Here is a 24621-nt window from a genome sequence, read left to right as displayed (position 1 = left end):
ACTTTGCTGTAAGCCAACCACCCTCCCCTCCCCCCTTTGATCTCTTCTTGCAGAGGCAATAAAGTCAGTGTTGTTTCAAATTCATGCATTCTATATTACTTCATCACACAAATGGGGTGGAGAGGAATAACTGCCACGGTAGCCTGGGAGGGGTGGGGGAGGAGGGAAGCAACGGGTGGTGTTGTTGTAGAGGCACCCCCTAGAATGGCATGCAGCTCATCATTTCTGCAGGATGTCTGGGGCTCTGACCCAGAGCAGCTGTTTGCCTCTCTGGTTCTTTAGTAGGCTTGCCTGATATTCTAGGCAGGACTGACTCTCCATTAGAAAAAAATTAAAGAAGAGAATGACCTGGGGAGTCATTCCCATTTTTGTCCAGCACCCCCAACCGACCTCACCGAGGCCAGCCAGGACACCCATGACAGCAGTAGATGGTACAGTATGACTGGTAACCATCTTTGCCAACTTGCAAAGCAGCAGACGGTACAGTAGGGCTGGTAACCGTCTTTGCTAACTTGCAAAGGCAAGGGGATGCTGCTGTGTAGCGTTGCAGTACTACATTTGTCAGCAGCATCCAGTAGATATATGGTGACAGTGAAAAAATGCTGAATAGGCTCCATGGTTGCCATGCTACAGCGTCTGCCCGGGCAATCCAGGGAAAAGGGCGCGAAATGATTGTCTGCCATTGCTTTCACGGAGAGAGGATTGACTGATGACATTTACCCATAACTACCCATGACAAATCTTTGGCCCCATCAGACATTGGGATCTCAACCCAGAATTCCAATGGGTGGGGGAGACTGCGGGAACTATGGGATAGCTCTGGGATAGCTACCCGCAGTGCAACACTCCGGAAGTCGACACTAGCCTTGGTACATGGACGGACACCGCCGAATTAATGTGCTTAGTGGAATCGAATTTATACAATCAGTTGCCAAAAATCGAAATCTGTAAATTCGGAGTAATCCTGTAATGTAGACATACTCTCAGTCATTTAAGCTGTGATGAGAAGACAGATTTCCTATCTGGTATCTAGGCTTCTGCAAGTTGCAACTAAAGCTTTTTCTATATTAGAGACTTCTGGGATGAAATCTTGGCCCAATTAAAGTCAATGGGAATTTTGCCATTGACTTCAGCGGGGACCAGAATTTCATCCTGGGAATTTACAGAAACAGTTCAAGCACGTGGAATGCTTGTAAGAGACTTTGGGCCTGATTCTTCTCTCACACCACTGTAAACAAGAAGGATGGTCTTTATAACCTAACTGAAATGGTTTTGAACTGAGAGCTGGTGTTTACAGGAAGCACTGATACTGTAGTTGCATCAGGTAAGCTGGTCCTTTCAGCACAATTCTACAATGCTACAAGTGAACAGGGAACAGCACTGGAATCTCCAGTTTTGCAAAGTGAGTTCCTGCGAACTTTATTTTCTGCTCCCTATTACATTACTGCAGTTTAATTAATGTGCATTCGCATCTGGACTCCTGGTTTCTTTCTTGTTCTGAGCTACTGCGCTTTCTGCAATTTCATGCATCCGACTTTTGGCCTGTTAGACTTAAAATATACTATATTTATATACAATACCAGTGCCATATACCTTTTTGGTATTTTATATATAAAGGATACTAATTGATGGGGGGTCTATTTATACATATATTTTGCTATAGCACCTCTCCAACTGCAGAGTGAAACTCCCATGTGTACACTGCTTTGAGGACCTTTCATGCCCACAAATGTAAGACAATACCAAAACATTTTGGGCCTCCCAAGGTATCCACAAAGGATGGAGGAAGTGCTTTGTGTAAGCACAATGAACTATTTCAGGAGTCAACATCTCTATAATCAGTCATTTAACCAAAAAATGAACCAGTTCAGCCTTTTCATGAAATCTCTTAATCAGACATCAATTTACTCATCTTGGGCACTAACAACTGAGCAACGATCTCTACAGTCTAGTTCAACATAATGCTAGACTAATGCTGATTAGCCAATGGTCTCTTTCCAATCTCATCCAGGTAGAATAAGACAAGACCATAAAGATAGCAGCAGCACCATCAACTCCTCCTCATTAGAGAGCAAGATAAACCCCTCCCCCGGCGATCACATACATCCTATTCAGAGGCAGTATATCCCCCTTCCACATGGAAGTAGTACTCAAGCATGAGGATATGTTGATCCAGGAAATCCATGGTTTAATGAAGATTTCTGTGCTGGTCAGGAATGGAATCTGCCAGTGGAATTAAGGCAGTCAAAGTTTACCTAGGTAGATCACAGACACGTAACTAGCAATCTAGATTAGACATACCCACTTCCTGATAAATGAAAATGGCTCAGACAGTATAAAGCAAATGAAACAAGATCCCTAGATATGCCCGTGTCATCACTTTGCCTGGGAAATGGTCGTATCTGTGGTCCATGATGCTGCTACTTTAGCAGAAAATCAGCAGGAATAGGGCCTAGTCACTTACAGCATTTTTACCTACATGTAACTCCATTGACTTTAATGGAGTTATGAATTACGACGATGTATCTGAATAAACACACAATCAGGCCCATGATGTTTCTTGTTACAGAGATATTTTAGCTTAAGATAAGAAGAAATACTCCTAGGTGACATCTATATAACAACATGTAACCAAACTGCAATGGTTATTTTCCTAGGGGAAAAAAAATCTACCTACTCTGCTGATGGAAATAAGGAGCAGAATAATTCTGAAAGGTTTACAGTGCTCTATTTGTATTACCAATTGTCAGAGAGATCTCCCATTTCTAAAAGGCTTATAGGGATTATCTTCATCTTTTCTTACTGCTTGAGTGGAAATGGTAGGGAAAATAAACAAATATTTCATATCTGGCTTTGAAGTAGGTTTCCTATGGACCTGACCTCTTCAATTTTGCATCCAAATCATGAAAGAGTGAGAAAGGTCCTGACCAGCCTGGACTCTAAAAAGAGGCCAAGCAGAAGGATTCATTTAATAAGGCAACTGAGGCAGAACAGAGAGTGGCAAGAAGGGAAAATCTTTATTTAGCCATGGTAACACTACCTACAAGAATTAAAAAAAAATCCCTCTTTAGACTTCCTCCTTGCATTTTCATCAGGGAAAGAGAGCTTGAAATATATAAGGGTACTTCATCTTAGAATGAAGGGTGTGAAAAGCAAAAGGCAGGATTCAAGGGGGTCACGAATGAACTCACTATGCATGTGTAGAAGGGGGATACAGATTACAAGCATTTAGGATTTTTTCCATCTTTCTTAGTCAGCCATATTGAACTTTTAGACATAGTGTTTTTTCCCCCCTGCAGAAGAAACTTGACAAATCATCAGAGCTTATACAGTCCACTTACATTTGAAGCAGGCTAGAAAATGGAGACTGGAAAAGGCAGAGAATGGTGGTTTGGCAGGAAAAGTTCTTTGTGCTGATGAGATAAATTATGCTGAAGAGGGATAAATCCAACACCTAAATGGATTTTTTTTTTCCCCACAGCTTCTCATGTATTGATTTTTACAGAGAAGAAGAGAACATAGTACAGAGAGAAATGGCTGATTCCACTAACATCCATTACTGGAAGCAGCCAAGGAAAGTCAAGAAAAATATTTATAGTCATATAGTTTTTCAGCGCTAGCCTCCAGCAATGAAATGGAGGGCAGGGAAACTACTGGAAATAATAGGAGAGATTTGAAAAGAGGAAAGGGAAAAAAAGAGCTAACAGCATGTCAAGCTACATAAGCAGTTAGGCATTAAGGAGCTGAGAGGCACGGTGGGTATAGAGTTTTCATCTCTGGCACCCTGGGCTCATATTTTTCATAGGACACAACTGAATGGGTATTTCCTTAGGACACAACTGAATGGGTATTTCCTTATACACAATGGATAGGCCCCGATCAATGCAATACTCACACAGGTACTGATCACAGAAAGAGCTCCACACAGGTAAGCCCATGAACCTTCACAGAGCCAGTGGGCATACAGGTACTTAGCACCTTTGAAAAATCAGGTCACTCATTTCAATGCTTCAATATGGATACAGCAGGCTAATTATTGGAACCTACATTTTAAAAGTTTTAAAAGAACCACCCCACTATTCAGAATGAGATTATAACTGCAGCATAAACGGTACGTCAAAGCAGACTATAAATGCCACAATATACTATGATTTGGTACCGCAAAATACTGCACACACATAAAAGTGAGGTGTGTGACTATGGTTGTAGATACACGAGAGGCCTTCCCATGTCATAGCGTACACAGGGTCCCAGATTATCTGACACTATTTTTGTGAATGGATACCATGCTGCCTGCTGGCAAGCTAAATGGCCACACAGACAATGACCACATGGAGATTTAACTTACCAACCACTATTACACTAAGCCCAAGAATAATTGCCCTCATGCAGTTCCCTGCAGATGGTGGTCTCAAGTCAGGGCATATTTTTGTTTAAAAAAAACAAAAAGTTGTTAGTGCTCCTGAAGGCAAGGAACTGAGCCAGGCACAGCACAGCCAAGAAGTGTTTTATCTGCCATTTCCCCTTATTCCTGAAAACCCATCACAGTTCTCAATTAAGTATTTAGGATGTATATACACCTCTACCTCGACATAACGCTGTCCTTGGGAGCCAAAAAGTCTTACCGCATTATAGGTGAAACCGTGTTATATTGAACTTGCTTTGATCCACCGGAGTGAACAACCCCGCCCCACCGGAGCACTGCTTTACCGCCTTATATCCAAATTTGTGTTATATTGGGTGGGTAAGAGACGATATTTGACCTTGTGCCAAGACAGAAAAATCATGACAATATTCTATAACTTGATGCAGCTTTTATTTTTATTTTTAAACAAACTAAGTTCTTCCCCATCAGTACAAATTCCAGTGATTGCTCCAACTGTGTTATCTGCACAAGGGCTTCCAGAGTTGCTAAGAGCCTGCAGTCTAGTGTCCCCTGGCATTTTTAACATAACAACATCAATTGGACCTGCTCTGACAGAGTGAAATTTTTATCCAAAAAAAAAACTACAGAAAACATCTATGTATCTACATTTTAGGTTGAAATCTCATCCATCCTTATTCTGGTGTATTGTGCCAGTGGCACCAACTAAGACCAAATTGTCAATGTAAAACAAATATGACACAGCAATATTCTAAGTAGTAGAGGGTTTCTGGGGTATCCAGCTGCGTAATACTCCAATGAGTAACACATTTACTCAACAATAGAAAATTAAAATTTAAAGCAAAGACAATTGAAAAACCATTCAGCAACTCTGTAAGATCTTCTATGCAGGTAACATGACTTTCTTATACATTTTGTAAAGCACTATATGATTGCAGTGCTATGTAAGAGAACAAAAGACCTCCTTGTTTAGATCCCGTTCACTGCAGAGGCTGTACAACTTTATATTATACACACACACACACACACACACACACACACACACACACACACACACCCCTCTCTATCCTGCTATAACATGGGTTCACATATAGCACGGTAGCAGTGGGGCTCTGGCGACGTTTTAAAGGGTCTGGGGCTCCAGCTGCTGCGGGGAGCCCAGGGCTCTTTAAATCACCGCTGGAGCCCTGCTGCCGCTACCCCAGGGCTGTGGCAGTGGGGCTCGCTGGCGATTTAAAGGGCCTGGGGCTCCCCATGGCCGGAGCCCTGGGCTCTTTAAATCACCACTGCAGCCCTGCCACTGCTACCCCCATATAATGGCGTTTCACCTATAATGCTGTAAGGATTTTTGGCTCCCCACAACTGTGTTATATCGGGGTAGAGGTGTATATTTATAAAAAGAATGGACAGAACAACATGGAGGATAAAAAAAAATCATGTCTTCATTTTAAAATTCTGCACCTACTCTGTTATATGGTATATTGCATAGGCCGAAAGGCAATGTTTGCATACATACAAAAAATGTCAGACAAACGATTACCTGAAAACAGTATTTTAAAGGGGATTTTTTTAATGAAACCTTTACTATAACAATATCCAAAAGAGAAGCAAACTCACAGTAACACTAGTGCTCGGAGAAAGCCTCCTCACTGAGGAAGACAGACATATTTTAGGGCAAAACTACCAAAGGTAAATGATTACCTGCCTTCCTGAATACTATAGAGCTTGGAATTTACACTGGGAATATAGCCAGATTAGGCTGTTGGCAAATTCAGAACACATGGTTTATCTGGTTTTGGTTCAAAGTAGGGCTGTCAAACGATTAAAAAAAAAATCGCAATTAATTGTGAGATTTTTTAAAAATAGTCGCAGTTAATTGCAGTTTTCATTCCACTGTTAAATAATAATAGAATACACATTTACATTTATTATGAATATTTTGGATGTTTTTCTACATTTTCAAATATAATGATTTCGATTACAAGACAAAACATAAGGTATATAGTGCTCACTTTATATTATTTTTTATTTTGATTACACATATTTTCACTGCATACATGATAAACAAGAGAAATATTATTTTCCAACTCACCTCATACAAGTATGGTAGTGTCATTTCCTTATTGTGAAAGTGCAATTTACAACTGGAGAATTATTATTTTACATAACTGCATTCAAAAACAAAACAAAATGTAAAACTTTAGCACCTACAAGTCCCTCAGTCCTACTTCTTGTTCAGCCAATTGCTAAGACAAATACGTTTGTTTACATTTACGGGAGATAATGCTGCCCACTTCTTATTAACAACTCTGTCTCACAGATAGGAAGCAGCGGGCGAATAAGATCAAGTAATCCCCTCCTCCCCAAAAAAAAGAAAGTAGGGGGAGAACCAAAAATTACTTCAGACATTTAAAAAAAAATGCTCCTAGCTAATGTCAGGGACTCTAACCCCGACGGCAGGAATGCAGCTTCTCTTTTATCTCACTTTTTCCCAGCGCTTGTGAGACATGCTGCTGCTTTTCAGTGTTTTCCACTCAGGGATTACCCACAAACCTCTGTTAGCCTGACTTTGGTCAGGTTGGCATACCTGGTTTTGTCTGCTATATCTTTATTCAGGCCTAACACTAATATTATTTCTGAACCTGAATGTCAAAATAGTCAGGTTTAAACTGCTCACAAACCAGCTGAAAGATCAGTTTTAATCAAGGCCTTGGCTACACCTGAGAGTTACAGCGCTGGTGGTGGCTTTACAGCGCTGTAACTCACTCCCCGTCCACACTGGCAAGGCACATACAGCGCTGTATCTCCCTGGCTACAGCGCTGCCTGTACTCCACCTTGATTAGAGTAATAAAGAGTATAGCGCTGCTGCAGCGCTGGGGTGCCAGAGTAAACAGGGAATAACCTTACTACGCTGTAATTGACCTCCAGAAGCTTCCCATAATGCTTTTAAGTGAAGATAACTCTCTTTGTTTTGTTGTGATTCCTCTGTTTTGTTGTAAACTCTGGGCTCTGGGACCTGCTTATCAAAAAACTAAACACAACTACTGTTTGCTGTGAATGGGCAGAGACAAGGGGCTCCCTTTGGAACATCCACAGCTAGTGTTTGCTTGAAGAGAGGGGGAAGGAAGGGGCTTGAAGAAAGAAGCAGCATGGTGGGCGGTGGGATCCGTTTTGGAGCGGCTGCTTATCTGGTCTGTGAGGAAAAAACCAAAGAGGGCTATTTGCTTTTAGTGAGCAAGAGAGAGGTGGGGGAGGGAGTCGGAACTTGCAAGGCAGCTGCTGACACAGTGTCGGTTCCAAAAATCCACTCTCTCTCCCCCCCACGCTCTCTGTCACACTCCACCTCACCGCCCTATTTTGAAAAGCACGTTGCAGCCACTTGAACGCTGGGATAGCTGCCCACAATGCACCGCTCTCAATGCTGCTGCAGATGCTGCAAATGTGGCCACGACAGTGCACTGGTAGCTGTCTGTGTGGACAAACTGCAGCACTTTCCCTACTCAGCTGTACGAAGACAGGTTTAACTCCCAGTGCTGTACAGCTGCAAGTGTAGCCATACCCCAAGACGTCCCAAGTGAAGTAGATCAGATTCACCTAATTACAAACTAACAAAGTATACACAATTGAGACTCAATAATTCTCCCATGTTGACATGCAAAAACCAGTAACTTTCACAAACCACAATGGCATTACAAACCCCCCGGGCCGGTGCAAGGATACTTTGCCCCCTAGATTAAACTTCCATCTTGCGTCCCCTCCCCCAGAGCATTGCTTATTATAAAAACTTTCAAAAATGAATACTGCATAATGTGGCATTGTTCATTAGAATTAATACACGTTCAGCTTGAAAATGTATTAATTTCATTATTTAGTCTACATACTTGATGAAAATAAATGGCCATGGGTCTCCTGCATGTGGCTAGAGTCCCTCCTCCCCCCCACGGATCTAGAAAGGGCTGTTTTGGGGATCAGAGCACAGAGCTGGGAGTCGGGATCTGGCTTATAGTCTCCACCCTGGCACCAACTCACTGGATGACTTCAGGCAAGTTACTTCCCTGTTCTGGGCTTCAGCTCCCTGCAGCACTGAGGTGTGAAATAGTTCCTTGCTCCTGGGCTGGAAAGTGCAATGCAGGCGAGAGGGGGTGTCTGAAGGCCTGTCTTCCCCACAGGTGTGAGGTGAGAACAGAGTTCCAACCTCCATCATGTCCGTCCTGGTTGCTATACTCTGCCCCACACCAATCACTGCTGAAGCCCCTTACTCAGAAAACTCTGGCCCAGGACAGAGGTATCATTGTCCTTCTGGGCCTGATTTTCAGAGATGCTGAGCACCTGCGGTTCCCTCAGTGTCTGTGGGAACTCCAGGGTTCTCAGTACTTCTGAAACTCGGGTCAATTTATTTTGAATACTGGGCCAGGACTGAGCCTCCAAATGCAGGTCCATATACACCCCTCAATCCACAGTAGATCTCCCATCAATAACAATACAAGCAATCAGGAGAATGATGAGGGGCAGTTGGCCCAATGCTGGGAGTAGGGAGGATATGCCCTAATGTGGTCACTAAACTTGTACCTAGTAAAGTTACTGGTACATCTGCTGTCATTCAGTGGGAGAACAAAAATCTCTTGGGTGCTGCAGACTGCCCAGGGTTCAGCTGCACTTAACCTGACTTGCTCGCACACTTGCAGTGGTTGTGCACCACACAACTGGTCATCCATGTTACATGAAAATCTGGCTTTGACGGTGTCGTAATTAGACTTAACAGTCACTGCCGCATTTCCTAGAGCTGTTGTCCCAGGCTGTCTGCAGACTCAGGCAGACAGAACTGTGTCGGCTAGATGCCCATCACTTTTGAAGATTTTCCTTGTATCTGTAAGGACTCGAGACAGCCGTGTTTCTTCACTGAAAACTTGCAGTGTGCTGCCCCTGAATCCCAGATTAATAGCTTGTATGGGCAGGCGCAGTGCTCAGGGCTTGAAGATTTCTGGTCTAATGGTCTGAGCCAGCACAGAACTAGGAGCCTTGATCCCCTGTGTTCAAAGCAGGACTCTGACAATGACTCCTCGGGTGACCTTGGGCAAGTCACGTCCCTGTTCTCTGCCTCAGTTTCCCCCAAAATGGGGCTCTATTTACCTGCTCCACAGGGCTGCCTGAGGATGAAGCCTTGGAAGGTGGCACATGCTGAGGACAGTTACACTTTTGCAGCTCTTTATCCCTGTATCCTCTGGCAGAGCCATGATCCACCCCCACAGGTAGACCGGTGGCCACGGTCTCCTCTTCCTTTCCCCCACCCCTGCCCCGCCTCCTGCTGCTGCATTGCTGTCAATAGGGTGAGCTGCAGGCGGGCTAATGTCACCCGCTCCGATCTGCAGCCGGCAGCAGCCGCTGCTGCGGCAGAGGATCCAGGACTGCCAGAGCTGGAGGGAGAGGGCTAGGGAGCAATGTAGCAGCCTGGGGGCTCGGGGAGGAGGCAGATCCAGGCTGGCAAGAGGGGCATGGGAAGGGAATGATGTGGAGCGTGGCGGAGAAGGCGGCAGGGCCCGCAGTTGCAGAGGATGCCCGCAGAGGAAGTGCTAACATGACTGCGAGTGGTTCGTCTCCCTCGCTGACAGCAATAGTGTAAAAAAAAAAAAAAATTGGGGGCACTGCTTTTTGGTGCCCCCAAATCTTGGCACCCTAGGTGGCCGCCTAGCTTGCTTAGTGTTTACACTGGCCCTGCAAACTCCACTTCTCAGCAAAGAATCAGCTGCACACCTTAGGTGGAAGAAGAAAGATAGGCAAATCTACCTTCAAACTGTTTGCCCTTCCTTCCTATGGAATGAACTGCTAAATCAGGTTAAGCAGCAGACTAGGTAATTTCTATCTTTGTACAGACAAGAGTAAATGTTATTATGTCCTCCACGATTTCAATACTGGAATGAATAGAGAAAATGAGGAAAGAGAGCTTAATTTTTCCCTCCTTGAGATTTCCTAATAGAAAGTAAGTATGCTTACAGTCACAATTTCAGAAGCGGAAAACAAAAACATTACATCCCCCCTCTCCCCGCCACAATTCAGTAGCAGGGAAAAGGTTTAAATGTATTCTGAGAAACTTTTTATAACCCAAAGTACTAAAACAGACTGGATTTTAAAGGGCTCCCTAGGACCAGTTTCTCATTATGGAAAAAACACTGATCTTCGCAAAAATGTAACATGAAACAGACATGAGTGAATTTCATTCAAACATTTTTTGCAGAATTTCCACTGAAACAAAGATGACAGTGCCCTACAATTTCCTGGATCAAACAAACAAAAGTTCATTTTTAACAAGATTTGATGGATCCATGGTCTAAAGGATAAGGGAGACTCATCTCTAAATCACTGACTCTAGCACAGTCCAAGGCAATAGTGATCTAAAGTCATTCAGACAGCTGTTCAGTGACCTACCTTTGGAGTTGTTGGCTCTCATTAGTTGACAGTGATCAGCTCCACACATTATAACTAGGGCTGTTGATTCATTGCAATTAACTCACACAATTAATTCAGAAAAATTAATTGCAATTAAAAAATTAATCACAATTAATCATAGTTTTCATTATACTGTGAATAAATTTCAATTGGCGTTCTGTTTAACTATTTTGGATGTTTTTCTACATTTTCAAATATATTGATTTCAATTACAAACAGAATACAAAGTGTGCAGTGGTCATTACATTTTTATTACAAATATTTGCGCTGTAAAAATGATCAATGAAATTGTATTTTTCAGTTCTCTTCATACAAAGTACCGCAGTGCAATCTCTTTTCGTGAAAGCGCAACTTACAAATGTAGCTTTTTTTGTTACATAACTGCACTCAAAAACAAAACAATGTAAAACTTTAGAGCCTGTAAATCCACTCAGTCCTACTTCCTGTGCAACCAATCGCTAAGAGAAAAAAAGTTTGTTTACATTCATTGGAGATAATGCTGCGGGCTTCTTATTTACCATGTTACCTGAAAGTGAGAACAGATGTTCACATGGCACTTTTGTAGACCGCATTGCAAGTTATTTACATGCCAGATATGCTAAAATTCATATGCCCCTTCATGCTTTGGCCCACCATTCCAGAGGACATAATTCCATGCTAATGATGCTCTTTAAAAAAATAATGTGTTAATCAAATTTGTGCCTGAACTCCTTGGGGGAGAATTGCATGTCTACTGCTCTGCCATATATTTCATGTTATAGCAGTCTTGGATAATGACCCAGCATGATGTTCATTTTAAGAACACTTTCAGTGCAGATTTGACAAAACACAAAGAATGTACCAATGTGAGATTTCTGAAGATAGATACAGCACTCGACCCAACATTTAAGAATTTGAAGTGCCTTCCAGAATCTGAGAGGGACAAGGTGTGGAGCATGCTTACAGAATTCTTAAAAGAGCAACACTACAATGCAGAAACTATAGAATCCAAATCACCAAAAAGGAAAATCAACCTTCTGCTGGTGACATCTGACTCAGATAATGAAAATGAGCATGCATTGGTCTGCATTGCTTTAGATTGTTATCGAGCAGAACCCATCATCAGCATGGATATATATCCTCTGGAATGGTGGTTGAAGCATGAAGGGACATATGAATCTTTAGCGCACCTTGCATGTAAATATCTTGCAACGTCAGCTACAACAGTGCCATGAGCACGCCTATTCTCACTTTCAAGTGACACTGTAAACAAGAAGCAGGCAGTATTATCTCCTGCAAATGTCAACAAACTTGTTTCTCTTAGTGATTGACTGAACAAGAAGTAGGACTTGTAGGCTCTAAAGTTTTACATTGTTTTATTTTTGAATGGAGTTATTTTTTGTACATAACTCTACATTTGTAAGTTCAACTTTCATGCTAAAGAGATTGCACAATAGTATTTGTATTAAGTGAACTGAAAAATAAAAAATTGTATTTTTACAGTGCAAATATTTATAATAAAAAATAAATATAAAGTGAGCACTGTATAACTTTGTATTCTGTGTTGTAATTGAAATTTGAAAATGTGGAAAACAACCAAAAATATTTATATAAATGGCATTCTATTTTTAACAGCGTGATTAATTGCGATTAATTGTTTTAATCGCTTGACATCCCTAATTACAACTACTACCCCAAAACGAGCACCCTCTTATGGCAACATCAGCAGAAAGGGTAAGGATTAATTTCTCACGGAGACTGCCTTCTGCTAGGCAAAGATTAGAGTTAACATGTCAGTGTCCTGTCTACACACACACACACACACACACACACACACACACACACACACACACACACACACACACACCATACTCCCAAAATCCAAAAAGATGAAAGACTAAATATGACCAAGAGCAGTTAAAGCAAAGGACCAGAACTCAGGAGATCTTGGCTCTTTATACAATACAACCAATGGGCAAGATGCTTAATCCTGTTCTTAGTTGCCATGTCTGCAAAAACACTAAGGGCTGGTCTACACTAGGGGGAGAAATCGACCTAAGATATGCAACTTCAGCTACGTGAATAGCATAGCTGAAGTTGAAGTATCTTAGATCAAGTTACCTACCCGCCTCACGGCGCGGGATCAACATCCGCGGCCCCCCCTGTCAACTCCACTACCGCCGTTCGCGTTGGTGGAGTTCTGGAGTCGACAGGACCTCGTTCAGGGATCGATATATCGCACCTAGATGAGATGCGATATATCGATCCCCGAGAAATCGATTGCTACCTGCCGATATAGTGGGTAGTGAAGACGTGGCCTAAGCTTCCTCACATGAGGGTGCTGCAGAAGTAGAAAGCATTTTAAGCATCCATATTGATGTCTCTCAGTGAAGCTAAAGGTTTAGCTGAGTTTTATTGCCGTTTTCTATTTATTTTAAACCCTGCGGTTGTAATTATTGTTCCTTCCTGCAACACATCTTCAAAAGATTTTCACTACAAACCTAAGTGTATGATTTCAGTCCACTTGCACTACAGTCCATTAAACATTTATTTGTAACAATCAAATTATGCAAGAACAGTTTGTGGTATAAGATCCTGTTAAAGATACCTGAACTATTCCTTTATAAAAGTTTTCAGCTTTCATTACCAGTATCCATTTGGACTAATAGATACATTGGTTTTCATCTTTCACACTGGTAACAATATCAAACTAATTATATTTATGCAGCAAAAGAGAGAAAGTGTCTCCCTTCAAGTAACGTTGCATTTCTAGCTAATCAATAGTAGAAATCGCACTCTGAAGTGCTTAATAAATCCAGGATCAGAGTAAAATATATTTGTGCAAAAGAGTCCAATATTTGATGCCGAGTTTTCCAAGCATGCTAGGTTCCTAAAAACACAAGGAATGATGGCATCTTTTCCATTTTGTATGTGTTTGAGTTCTTCTAGCCTTATAAGTTAGTGGTTGTCACTAAGGAACCTTTTGTCTGACTTCCTGGCCGACATCCATTTACCCAGAAATGTGGGTTGGAATAGCTCTAGGAGCAAAACAATTACTACTAAGATTACAGATTGGAGACTTCAATATTTTTCCTGCGATGAAAATACAGAAGAAGGGAGAAAAGCAACTTTCCTCAACTCACATATATTTCTCATCCAATGCAAAGATTCCAGCCAGAGACTTTCCATGCTGCTCCTGTACCTCAATCTGCACCTTACACAGCACTAAGCCACTAAAGGCTACGCATTACTTAGCAACTGGTGTATCTCTCAGGCACCTTGTGAAGCATGAGAATGGTGGAAGAATGCTTCAGCAATCCGAGTTCACTAACAGTCTACTAATGTAAAAGCAGCAAAGAACCCTGTGGCACCTTATAGACTAACAGACGTTTTGGAGCATGAGCTTTCGTGGGTGAATACCCACTTCGTCAGATGCAAGGTATTCACCCACGAAAGCTCATGCTCCAAAACGTCTGTTAGTCTATAAGGTGCCACAGGATTCTTTGCTGCTTTTACAGATCCAGACTAACACGGCTACCCCTCTGATACAGTCTACTACTGGGCACTCTAGAATAGCTAACTTCTGTTGCAGTAGGTCACATTAATTTGAATTGTAAACTTTTGTTATTACTGAATCTAATGTCTGTATGCATGCATTCAAAGCAGCTTCTAGCTCATTTTCCAAAAGATAGGGGTACTTCATAGGACAAAACAGAAATGCCATGATGCCATATGTGATGCCCTTTTGTTTGGTGATGAAATCTCAGCTATGTATCACTGGAAGTTGGTGCATGACTGTGACCTAACTAAAAAAGGACCATCCAACCAATCAGGGCCCAGAGCTGTACTTGGCTACCCATTCATTCACAGAATCTAACAGCACAGATCTGCACTGCAGCTGGCACATTAAAAGCCTTCTCTATCTTCTGCCTTTCCACTTTACTGATATGAATGATTAGTGTTAATAATTTCAGGATATTTTACTCATTTAGTTTATATACATATATACAAACATACATACATATACTGTGTATCTGAATGGGGGAGTCACCTCCCTTTATTAAAAGACAAATGAGGAATGGCTACCAAACACAAAAATAACTGAAACTGTAGTAGGCAAGCTCAACAGCCTCATTCTTCCATGCAACCAGTCCTTTACAAACCCACAAATGACAAATCCCCCCCTAGTTCAGTCTCTCCATATAACATTACTTACTGTGGAATCAATCTGCATCTAGAACATTAAAGATTAATGTTAAATCGTTTAAGATTTAACATGAAACACTATTGATACTGTTCTTGGAATTTCCCCTGTAAGATTTATTTTAACTCTTTTTTGATACTGTAGGTGTATTTGTTACTGAAACCAAATACTGAGTCCTGGGCCCTGATATATTAAAAACTCACTTCTTTGTACTGTGCTTAATACAATCCCTAGAGCATGGATGCTTAGTGACCTGCCACTGAGAATACTGCACACATTCTCCCAGTATTCAGCAACTCATTTCCTAAATTCCTGTCCTTGCTTGTTCTTGATACTGTTTTCTTGCTGTTGGTCTTTGCCAGTCAGACTTTTTATAGATTTTAGAACAGCGAATAAAAGGTGGATGTTGAAAAACTTCCCATAATTTTATTAGTAACAGCTGTTCACACAAAATAGTGTTGAAGTGTGAGAACAGATCTTTTCCGAGAGTTATTCCACTTAGTAGGGCAAGAAAAAACGCTCAGTCTTTATAGTATTCAGTTACTGTAACAGAGTTAATTACCAGTTATCAGTCATTTACCTTATAATGCTATTTCATAATTTCTTGGGATTCATTTTGCCAAAAACCTCATTTTACTCCAAAAGCAATAATAACTTTCCTCTGTGAAACTGTCACTGCTATAATCCACGAACAGAAATAATTGGAGGGAGCCTACGAGGGTGGGACCATTAGTTCTAAAAATGGTAGCGTTCCCAAATATCCTGGAGCAACGGGTTTCACAGATCAGCCTTTCCCCCTCACCCCCCATTTAACATTGTTAATTGCAGTGTTGTTGTCGCTGTATAGGCCGCAGGATATCAGAGACAAGTTGGAAAGAGGTAATATCTTTTATTGGACCAACTTCTGTTGGTGAAAGAGGAAAGACCTCTCAGTCCTCATCCTCAAAGAAAATCTGCACAATACCTTCAAAAGACGAGCCTGGGAGCTTAAATTCATAACTTTGCTAGACACTACAAATCATGAATTTAACAGAGACACTGGATTTATGGCTTATTACAACAATCTGTAATCCGCTAACTTCCCCCCTTTTTTGCCCTATGATTGCAGAGATGTTAACTGGCTACTTCACTTTGAATGGTGTCTTATAATGCGTGTTAATTACTTACGCTAAATAATCTGTTCCATCTTGTATTTTAGCTGTGATGCTCAGAGTACCTTTCTCAGCCCAGAAGAAGAGCTCTGGATAAGAACAAAAGCTCATCTCTCCCTCACTCACAGAAGTTGGTCTAGTAAAAGATATTCCCTGCCTTGTCTCTCTAACATGGTTTTTGTTCTTTAATGCAAGATGTGCATTTTGTGGTCCTTTGGCCTCTTGACATGTAAGTCCCACTGAGAGTTTTATTTACATGTGCATTTAGGACATGAGCCAACTCCCATTGATTTGATTTCTATAACAGAAAAATTAAGGATACTGCGCAGTATCCTTGTAAACAAGAGCTTCCTTGACAGTCCATTAAAAATTAATAATACATTTTAAAGTAACATCAGCAAAACTTTCTTCTTACCAGATACGACATATATTCCTCGAAAGGGATAGTCATATTTATGCCCATCAGTACAGCTCTGCATCCATAATAAAATATTAATACAAGTAATTTTTCCAAAATAGGATATGTCTACCAGTCTCCTCGTAGACACAGCCTGATGAATATTAAAGTATTTTTCCTTTTAGTTGTAAACACATTTTGTAGTATCTGATTGAAAAAAATATGCAAATGTCCAGCAGGGATTTAAAGAGGCACATTAAAAGCAAAACCTAAATCACACTTCTGTCTAAAAATGTTTTACTTGTAACAAGTCACACCTAACACTAACAAAGAAACTAAACACAAACATTTTTTCAGGATTTTTTTGTTTTTGTTTTTTAACACTTTCTGCATTTAACAGCAATGTATGTAGAATTAATTTAACTATTTACCTGAATAGTCAGTTTCTCCTGTTTATGTGGGTCCTTCAGAAAGCAATAGGGCTGTAAAAAAATCATTAAAAATAAAATGGGACTGTAAAATCAGTCCCATTTGGCTGGGATCTCAGGAGTAACTATAGTATTTGAAACTAATTTTAACTCATTTTTAAAACTTACTACTAACAATACTCCAAATTTACTGCATAGGAGGCTTTTCACATTGAACACACTTGAAAATCATTACCTAGTAAATCATTAAGTAATGTAATACTATCATCCCTACTTTTCATACCTAGGAAAACTGAGGAAAAGAGATGCAACTTAAAAAAAAAAAACAAAAAACCTGTGGCACTGTGTGCGCATGATTATAAGGATTACTCCAACCCTATGTTCAAACTATAGGGACTTTATTATAGAAATACAGACAAAGCAAACCTACTCAAAATGAAGTTACATGTCTTGTGCCAAATGCTGCTCTTTTGAAGATAACAGCTACTAAAGTTATAATCTATGTGATCTTTGATGATCACCAGAGCAGCTTAAATAATACCTTATAACAACACCCTTTTTATATATCTATTTTTTAAAAACAGAGCCTTTAGATGGATCTGGCTGTGGGAGGAATTACTTACCTCCACATTTCTGGTCACCCAGGACCAACAATTTAAGAATCTCTTTCAGTTGTTTGCCTTATTCTGGCCAGACAGTCAAATCTAAATTTGGGCACAATTTGTTTCTGAGCATCTTAGTCACTGAAATAAACATACTATGAAAAATAAACAATGTGTGGCCGAAATGGCAAGCTTTCAATAGCTAGGCCAATGTATGTATAAACAGGAAATTCAATTATGTGAAGTTTCTCCCAAATCTCATATTTAATACTATTCACATTCTAGAGTACATATACCTCAGCAATATAACACACCGATTGCTATTTACTGCCTCATTTTGTACAAGAAACTGCAATACTATCAGGTTCTATTTCAATAAACCACGTTTAGCAGTTCAATTACATAAAAAATAAGGGTTCTAGATTATATCTGTTAGAGATGATAGTGCTATCATACACCAGTGTAATCCATTCTTGGTTTAATGGACTCACGTCCTCCTCAAATACTTTAGTGAAGGTCAAACATCTTCATTACCCAAAAGTCCTAGATTTTCCATTTGGATCTCTAATTTAACTGACTTATGTATCAAAATGCATGTTACCAGATAGATCTGCTACTGGATGCTCATCTGAGGAGGCTCAAGAATGTTTTTCCAGTTAAGGTTGGCTGCAATTTATGCTCACTCAGCTGGCTTAATTTCCACGTTTCAGCTGATAGCATATGAAGAATGCAAGTGTTCTACTAAAATCACCTATATTTTTGAGACCTCACTTCATTTTAGAGACCTGCTATCTCAAATGCAGAGAACATCTAAATCTGGAAAACTATGCTTTCAGGGTGACATAATACCAGCAGGCAAACATTTAACTTAGCCACCTATCAGAGTTACAGAAGGGATACATTTCGTTCTCAGATATGCGAAGAAGAGAATGGTAGTTGTCCTTATGCACGTATAAGGGCAGAATTTGGCCAATAGCGAAAGCCTAAGACCAGGATCTACTTCTTAGGCCCACCACTCCCCAAAGAGAAGTCCCACTTTTGACAATGGGAGCGGTATGCAAAGAATAATCATAGCATATGGCACTTAATACTTACAAGATAACAATAAAATATTTTATTGTTTAACAGTTTCCAATATATTGATATAAAACATAATTCCTTCTGCTCTGCCAGTAATAAAAGTGCTTTTACAGCCAAGAGCAAAGAATAGATGATTAACTTTAAATTCTGGAGAACAGTTATAGGTTTTACAAAACCTTCAACAGAAATCCAGAAAGAATTTGGAAAACACAACAGATTTTAAACCAAATCATTAGAAAACTCAGTTTGATCCAAAATGTCCTAAACATTACAATTTGTATTAGCAAGAGGACTGTTTTTTCCTTTTAATAATACATTTCAATACTCAGTTCTGGAAGCTAGCTGTTTCAAATTAAAAATGACATGAAATACTTCACCTAATTTTAAAAACAGCTCACGGAAGACTGATATGCAATTTAGTGTCTGAAACTGACATTTTAAAATTTAATCACTTAAAGCATTTACTTTTAAAGTCATCTTTTAAAATTAACCTTTACATGAATTGCAATTCAAGTTTGCAAAACAAACTACAACACTGGAAACTCATTGATCTAAAAGAAAATTAAATTCATAATCACTTGTATACATAATGTACAAAGAAGGCTATTCACAATAAGTGAATGTGATGCAGTTAACTGTATAGTACATAACTGGGACGGAGAAATATCTTCACATTGTAAAGATTACACATTACAATCTCAACAAAGTATGGGGGAAAATGCTTCTCTTTCCAACCATGACACAGAAAAATGCTTACTTTTCTCATGGTCTGTACTATACGTATGAGTTTGTATATGCTTACAAAATTACATATACACAAGCAGAAGAAAAAACAGATCACACACCAGTTCTTTATATGTAGTTTGTCCATAATAAGCTAACAAATGAAGTCAAAATAATGGGCTGTTCTGACAGTTTCTGGTGAGCACAATATCTATTACAGAAATTAATATGATTTTATATTAAGAAGAAATACTTATAGAAAAAGGCACTCTTGAAAACGTCATGCTAGGTCACTCAGGAGCATAAGTAACATTTTCAAAAGCACCTAACCCACTTTCCCAGGGTGCTTTTGGAAATGGGACTGAAGACTAAGTACCTAACTTAGGCACTAAAGGTGGGTCAAAGTGGCTTTTCACAATTCTACCCAAAGCCTACATAAAATAAAATATTTTACATATTGTGTGGAACAGGACACAGTCAACTTGCAATCAATTAACAAAAATAGTTTATGTAAGTTCAGATATTACTCCTTCTCTGAATCTCACCAGTTTTTATGACTTTATAATGACATTTCCTATTTCTTTAAATTTCTCTCTTTCCTTGCTGTATTAAAGACCCACACAAACAACAGGAAAAACTGAGTAACTGACTATACAGACAAAGCAGAGGGAGTGACTAAATACAAACTGCTGTCAAATACACAAAATAAGCCAACTGAAAAAATATTTCCCCCCTCAAATCTGTTTCAGTACAGTAATTGCAGCCCTCGGTCCTGCGAGCAGGTTTGTGCAGGTAGATCCCTGAACGTGCAATGAGCCCCAGCGACTTCAAGGGGAGTCTGCCTGCACAGAGCTCTTTGCAGGATCAGAACCTTTGGCGTTAATTGTGACACCAGTATATAGGCCATTAACAGTCACAAGCATGATTTTTTAAGATGACAATGTCCTTTAATTAAATTCTACACTTCTAAAAGTAGTACAGTAAAGACTTGTATACTCTAGGAATTTCAGGAGCGGTGTCACTACAGTAGTGCATATGCTCGCTGTAGATGCATTACTTTGTATAAAGCAAGGATTGCGTCAGGGCAACTTCTCTCAGTTTCAAGTAAACTACACCAGTGCAAGCTCACTTTACACTAATGCAGCACATCAACACTGAAGGTTTGCATTGTTGTACCTACATAGAAAAACCCTGAGTTTTCTCAATAGTTCTATAAATTAATAGCTCTTCTGACCTATCCTCATTCAAACCAACCACCTTTCACTTGGCCTAAAATAATGCCAGAATTAGGCCCTGAGTCTGCCATGAGTTATACACATACTTAACTTTACAAGTGAATGGACCCCACTGAAATCAATGAGATTACTCACTCATTAAATTAAGCATGTACATAATTGACAACAGCACTGGGGCCTAACTCTTTGTAACGATGTAAATTCATATATTTAAATCCCACCCACCCCCCAATTCTGGGATCACACAGTGATTCCCCCCTAATAAATTTCCCTCTTCCCTAAAATAATGAGCAAAATCCTGTAGCATTATTGGGGGGGTGGGAAAAAAAGCGCAAAATGCAGAAACAACATAGACTGGTACTACAAGTCAAAGATGACCAAAAAAAACTTCTTGACTATGCTAAGTCCATTTCCATAAACTAAAGCAAATGCAAGCTATATATTCTTTATTTCACCTCTTTTATGAACCCTAAAATAACCACTACGTGAAATTTAATCAATCAAAACTAGGCCAAAATGAAATAGGCAGTGCAATTTTTATTGCCAGTATTATCTCTTTCTCTCTCCCTCTCCTGATCATTCCTCCACACCCATTATTCCAAGTATAGAAGAGAAAATGCGTTAGTTAAGGAAAACTGCAAATTAATTTAAATGACTACGAATGTTTTCTTTCCCATGTTTTACTTATTCTGATCCAGCTTTAACTCATTTAAAAACAATTTACCTGTACCAATAACAATCTTTATATACAAAACAAGACAGCATATTTGCACTAAACCAGACAGTACACATCTTTTGCATGTGGTATACAGTATTCAGTTTTATAACCCCACGTACACCAGGCTCTGGTACAGACATTTTTTAGGCCGTTAGTCCAAAGCACAAACTGTATCTACCACAGTAACTATGCGTTATATTACAGTAAACTAGTCATGAGCTTTTTTAGTATTATTTTTAATTCAAACAACTATTATTTTAGCAGAAACATAAAAAATAGAGAAATGTTGCTTTTTGTACATTAACTATGATTATATTATAATAATACAATAATGTTGAGATTGAGGGGAAATTATGTCGTATATTGTAAATTCCAAAGATATTCAAGATCCTGTCATTCTCCAACATACTGTAGGTTATTAGTCAGTTTCATGTCTTTGTGTGTTGTTGTTGTAAGAAATTAGCCTATAATCTGAGTGTAACCCTTCATCTCAGTTTACCTCATTAAATAAAAATCACACTAAAAAATACAATCAGCCACCCAGCAACCTTTCGGAAGGCTCACAGAACAATGCAGACATTAAAGCCTGTCACCATCAATCCGCAAAGCAACTCCGCCTGCGAGTCCTTTCATTTAGCTACTTCCTTGCAATTTCTCCCTTATACCCACCCCCAAATGTATTTGCCATTTATGTTCTCTTTTCATCTCTCTGTCACCCCCAAGCCCTATCCCCTCTCCATTTCTGGAAGGCCAGTGTCCCTTCCACATCAAACCACCTATAGGAACCAGAACCAGTTATTTACCCAGCTACATATGTATTTGCAATACATGCCCACGGATATATGCCATGTAACAATGTGTATTATGGTAGATATCTGTGCACACACACAAATGTATCTCCACCACCACCACCATCATCATCCTCGGAGTCCGAATGAACATAATCATATAGATTGGAAGCACCGGTGGACCTAAGGCAAGGAAACTGAGTGTAAATTGTGTCCTCCCTCCCTCCCCCGCACCCATGATCAGATTCCCTTTACTTTCATACTTATCAATGGATTGATACAATCTCCAGACACACACACACAGGCATGTCTACTGCATATGTGCCTACATGCATGTGCAAAGCTGCACCCCCAACTGGCACCTTGTGTGTGTGTGAGCAGGGGCAGCTGGCCGGGCTGGGGTGCAGGCGGCGCCTGCCTGGACTTACCCAGCAGCAGCAGCTTGAGCTCCCGGCGGGCGTCCCGCTTGTCCCGGCGGAGCTGCCTCTCGATCTCATCGTTGATCCGCCTGGCTTCTTTGGCTTCCTCGCTCAGGCAGCACGCCATGATGGACTCCAGAGTCATTCTTCCTAACTGGTTCAGACACAACCCCCACCCCCCGAAAACACACACACCCCGCACCACGGAGCGAGGGAGGCACGCGCCCTCTGCCTGCGAACCCCCACCCGGGGACAGCAGAGCCAACGCCGGGAGAGCTCTAGATGCTACACCCGGGGAGCAAGAGAGGCAGAGAAAGGCCCCCCCCGAGCAGCAGCGCAAACCCCCCTATCTCCTGGCTCTGCCACTCGCTGGTTCCAGCTCCTCCTCTTCTCTAAATCATGCACCAAACAACAGGGAAACATCTACCGGAGCAGCCCAGCACCCTACTCTTTTTCTTTCCTGTCTTGCAGCCACAGTCTCCAAACGTCCCTTGTAAATTACACCCGCTGAAGCCCCCCCTCGCCTCCCTCCCTCCGAAGCAACCAGCCCTATTGAAATGCTAATCGCGACTAACCCCTCCCCCACCTCCACACACACATTTTCTTGTCTCTTCCCCCCTCCCTGACGTGAAGATCATCAGATCCTCCAGGGGGTGGTTTTGCTTGTTGCCGCTTGGAAATCTCTGAGTTTGCTTTGCTTAAGGTCTTCTTTCAAGTGGACTTTTCTTCGGGGCTGAGGGGGGCTGTTTGCTTCTGTTTTGCAAAGCAGCTGTTCTTGTCCCTGCCTTTCCCTTTCTGTAAGAAAGCGAGAGGGGGTAATACCAGAGAGGAGAAGGGAAGCAAGAGCTGTGGTGCATGTACAATATGTGTCCAGCCCGTCTGACTTTTCAATGGCTCGGCTCCCCGGGCGTGGTAAGGCAGAAATATGGCGGACCTTCCCTCCCTCTCTCTCTCCAGCCTACGAGCCAGAGGAATATATGTTACAGAGAGAAAGGAAAATCCCAGGGAAATAAATCTCCAAACCCACTGAACAGGCTTTCATACAAAGCCGAACACCACCACCCAATAGCAGTAACAGAGGAAGGAACAAGTCGTTTTGCACACCAAATGGCCGCAAGGAACACTCTTTTTTATTTGTCCTATAGGGCAGGGCTAGGGTTTTTTCTACCACTACATTTTTAGATTTCTTTTGTTTCCTTGTCCTAGTCCATTTTATTATAACCCTCCATCCTATTCTCAGAAGAGGTGACTTTGTAAATTGAGAAAGAGTAAAATTATAACAATTCCCAGGAGGGAAAAGGGAGGGGGAACCTCTCTCCCTTCAGATGGCAATGTACATTTGGGGAATAAAAGTTTCCCAGAGTCTTCAAGGCATTCCTTGTAACTTTTCATGCCAATGATTTCCTATGGTGTGAAGAATGGGGGTAGGGGAGAGATTTTAACAATGATTATAAATGAAACGAAATAGGTAGGATCCTTCCCTTGCTTCTAAGAACCTAATATTCTAAAATTTAAGTAGATGAGTCTGTTTTACTTTTTATTTCTGTAGTAGTAGCTGTGAGGCTATCCATTGTGATTTAGCTTGCCAAAACCCCAAGCCCCTGGTGTATGTGTATTACCAGACCTTAAGTCACCACTCCAGAGCAATGGCACATTTTGGACTGATATATGATGAGGGTCCTAGCTTTCATCAGTACTTCATGTTTTAGCCGCATTTTGTCCCATTCCCAGCCCTATTTTAAATTAGCTGTAAAGGAAAATATTGAAGTCTCTTCCAGGAAAGCAATGGAAGTCCATGAAGCTTGCTAGGCAGTAAGAGAAGAGCATCCATATCCTCCTTCCCTGCCTCCCCCAAGCTTCATGTGTGTGATGCTCTTTCCAGCACCTGTTAGCATATATTTTGAAAATGATGCTATGCTCATACCTGAGCTGCTCAGACGCGCTGACACAGTGTGTATTAAATGGTGCCCATCACAAGCTATGAAACTGGAAATTAAAATGTAATGGTCACGACAATGACATTCTGTCCGATTTTGAAAAACATAATTCTCATTGCTTCACAATTTAA

General features: G+C 40.7%; 1 protein-coding gene across 1 annotated transcript in view; it reads right to left on the bottom strand.

Annotated features, from left to right (window-relative positions):
- LOC115653372 (guanine nucleotide-binding protein G(q) subunit alpha) overlaps positions 1-23090 on the bottom strand; it is a 230541-nt gene extending 207451 nt beyond the window's left edge. The window contains exon 1 of the mRNA XM_030566592.1: positions 22563-23090. Coding sequence (XP_030422452.1) covers positions 22563-22698 — 136 coding nt within the window. The 5' untranslated portion in view covers positions 22699-23090. The remainder of the gene's footprint in view (positions 1-22562) is intronic.
- Between the last annotated feature and the right edge of the window lie 1531 nt (positions 23091-24621).

This window comes from Gopherus evgoodei, chromosome 6, assembly GCF_007399415.2.
Source record: "Gopherus evgoodei ecotype Sinaloan lineage chromosome 6, rGopEvg1_v1.p, whole genome shotgun sequence".
Classification (NCBI taxonomy): domain Eukaryota; kingdom Metazoa; phylum Chordata; order Testudines; family Testudinidae; genus Gopherus; species Gopherus evgoodei.
Note: the sequence above shows the minus strand (reverse complement) of the source record. Positions and strands in the feature narration are given on the sequence as shown.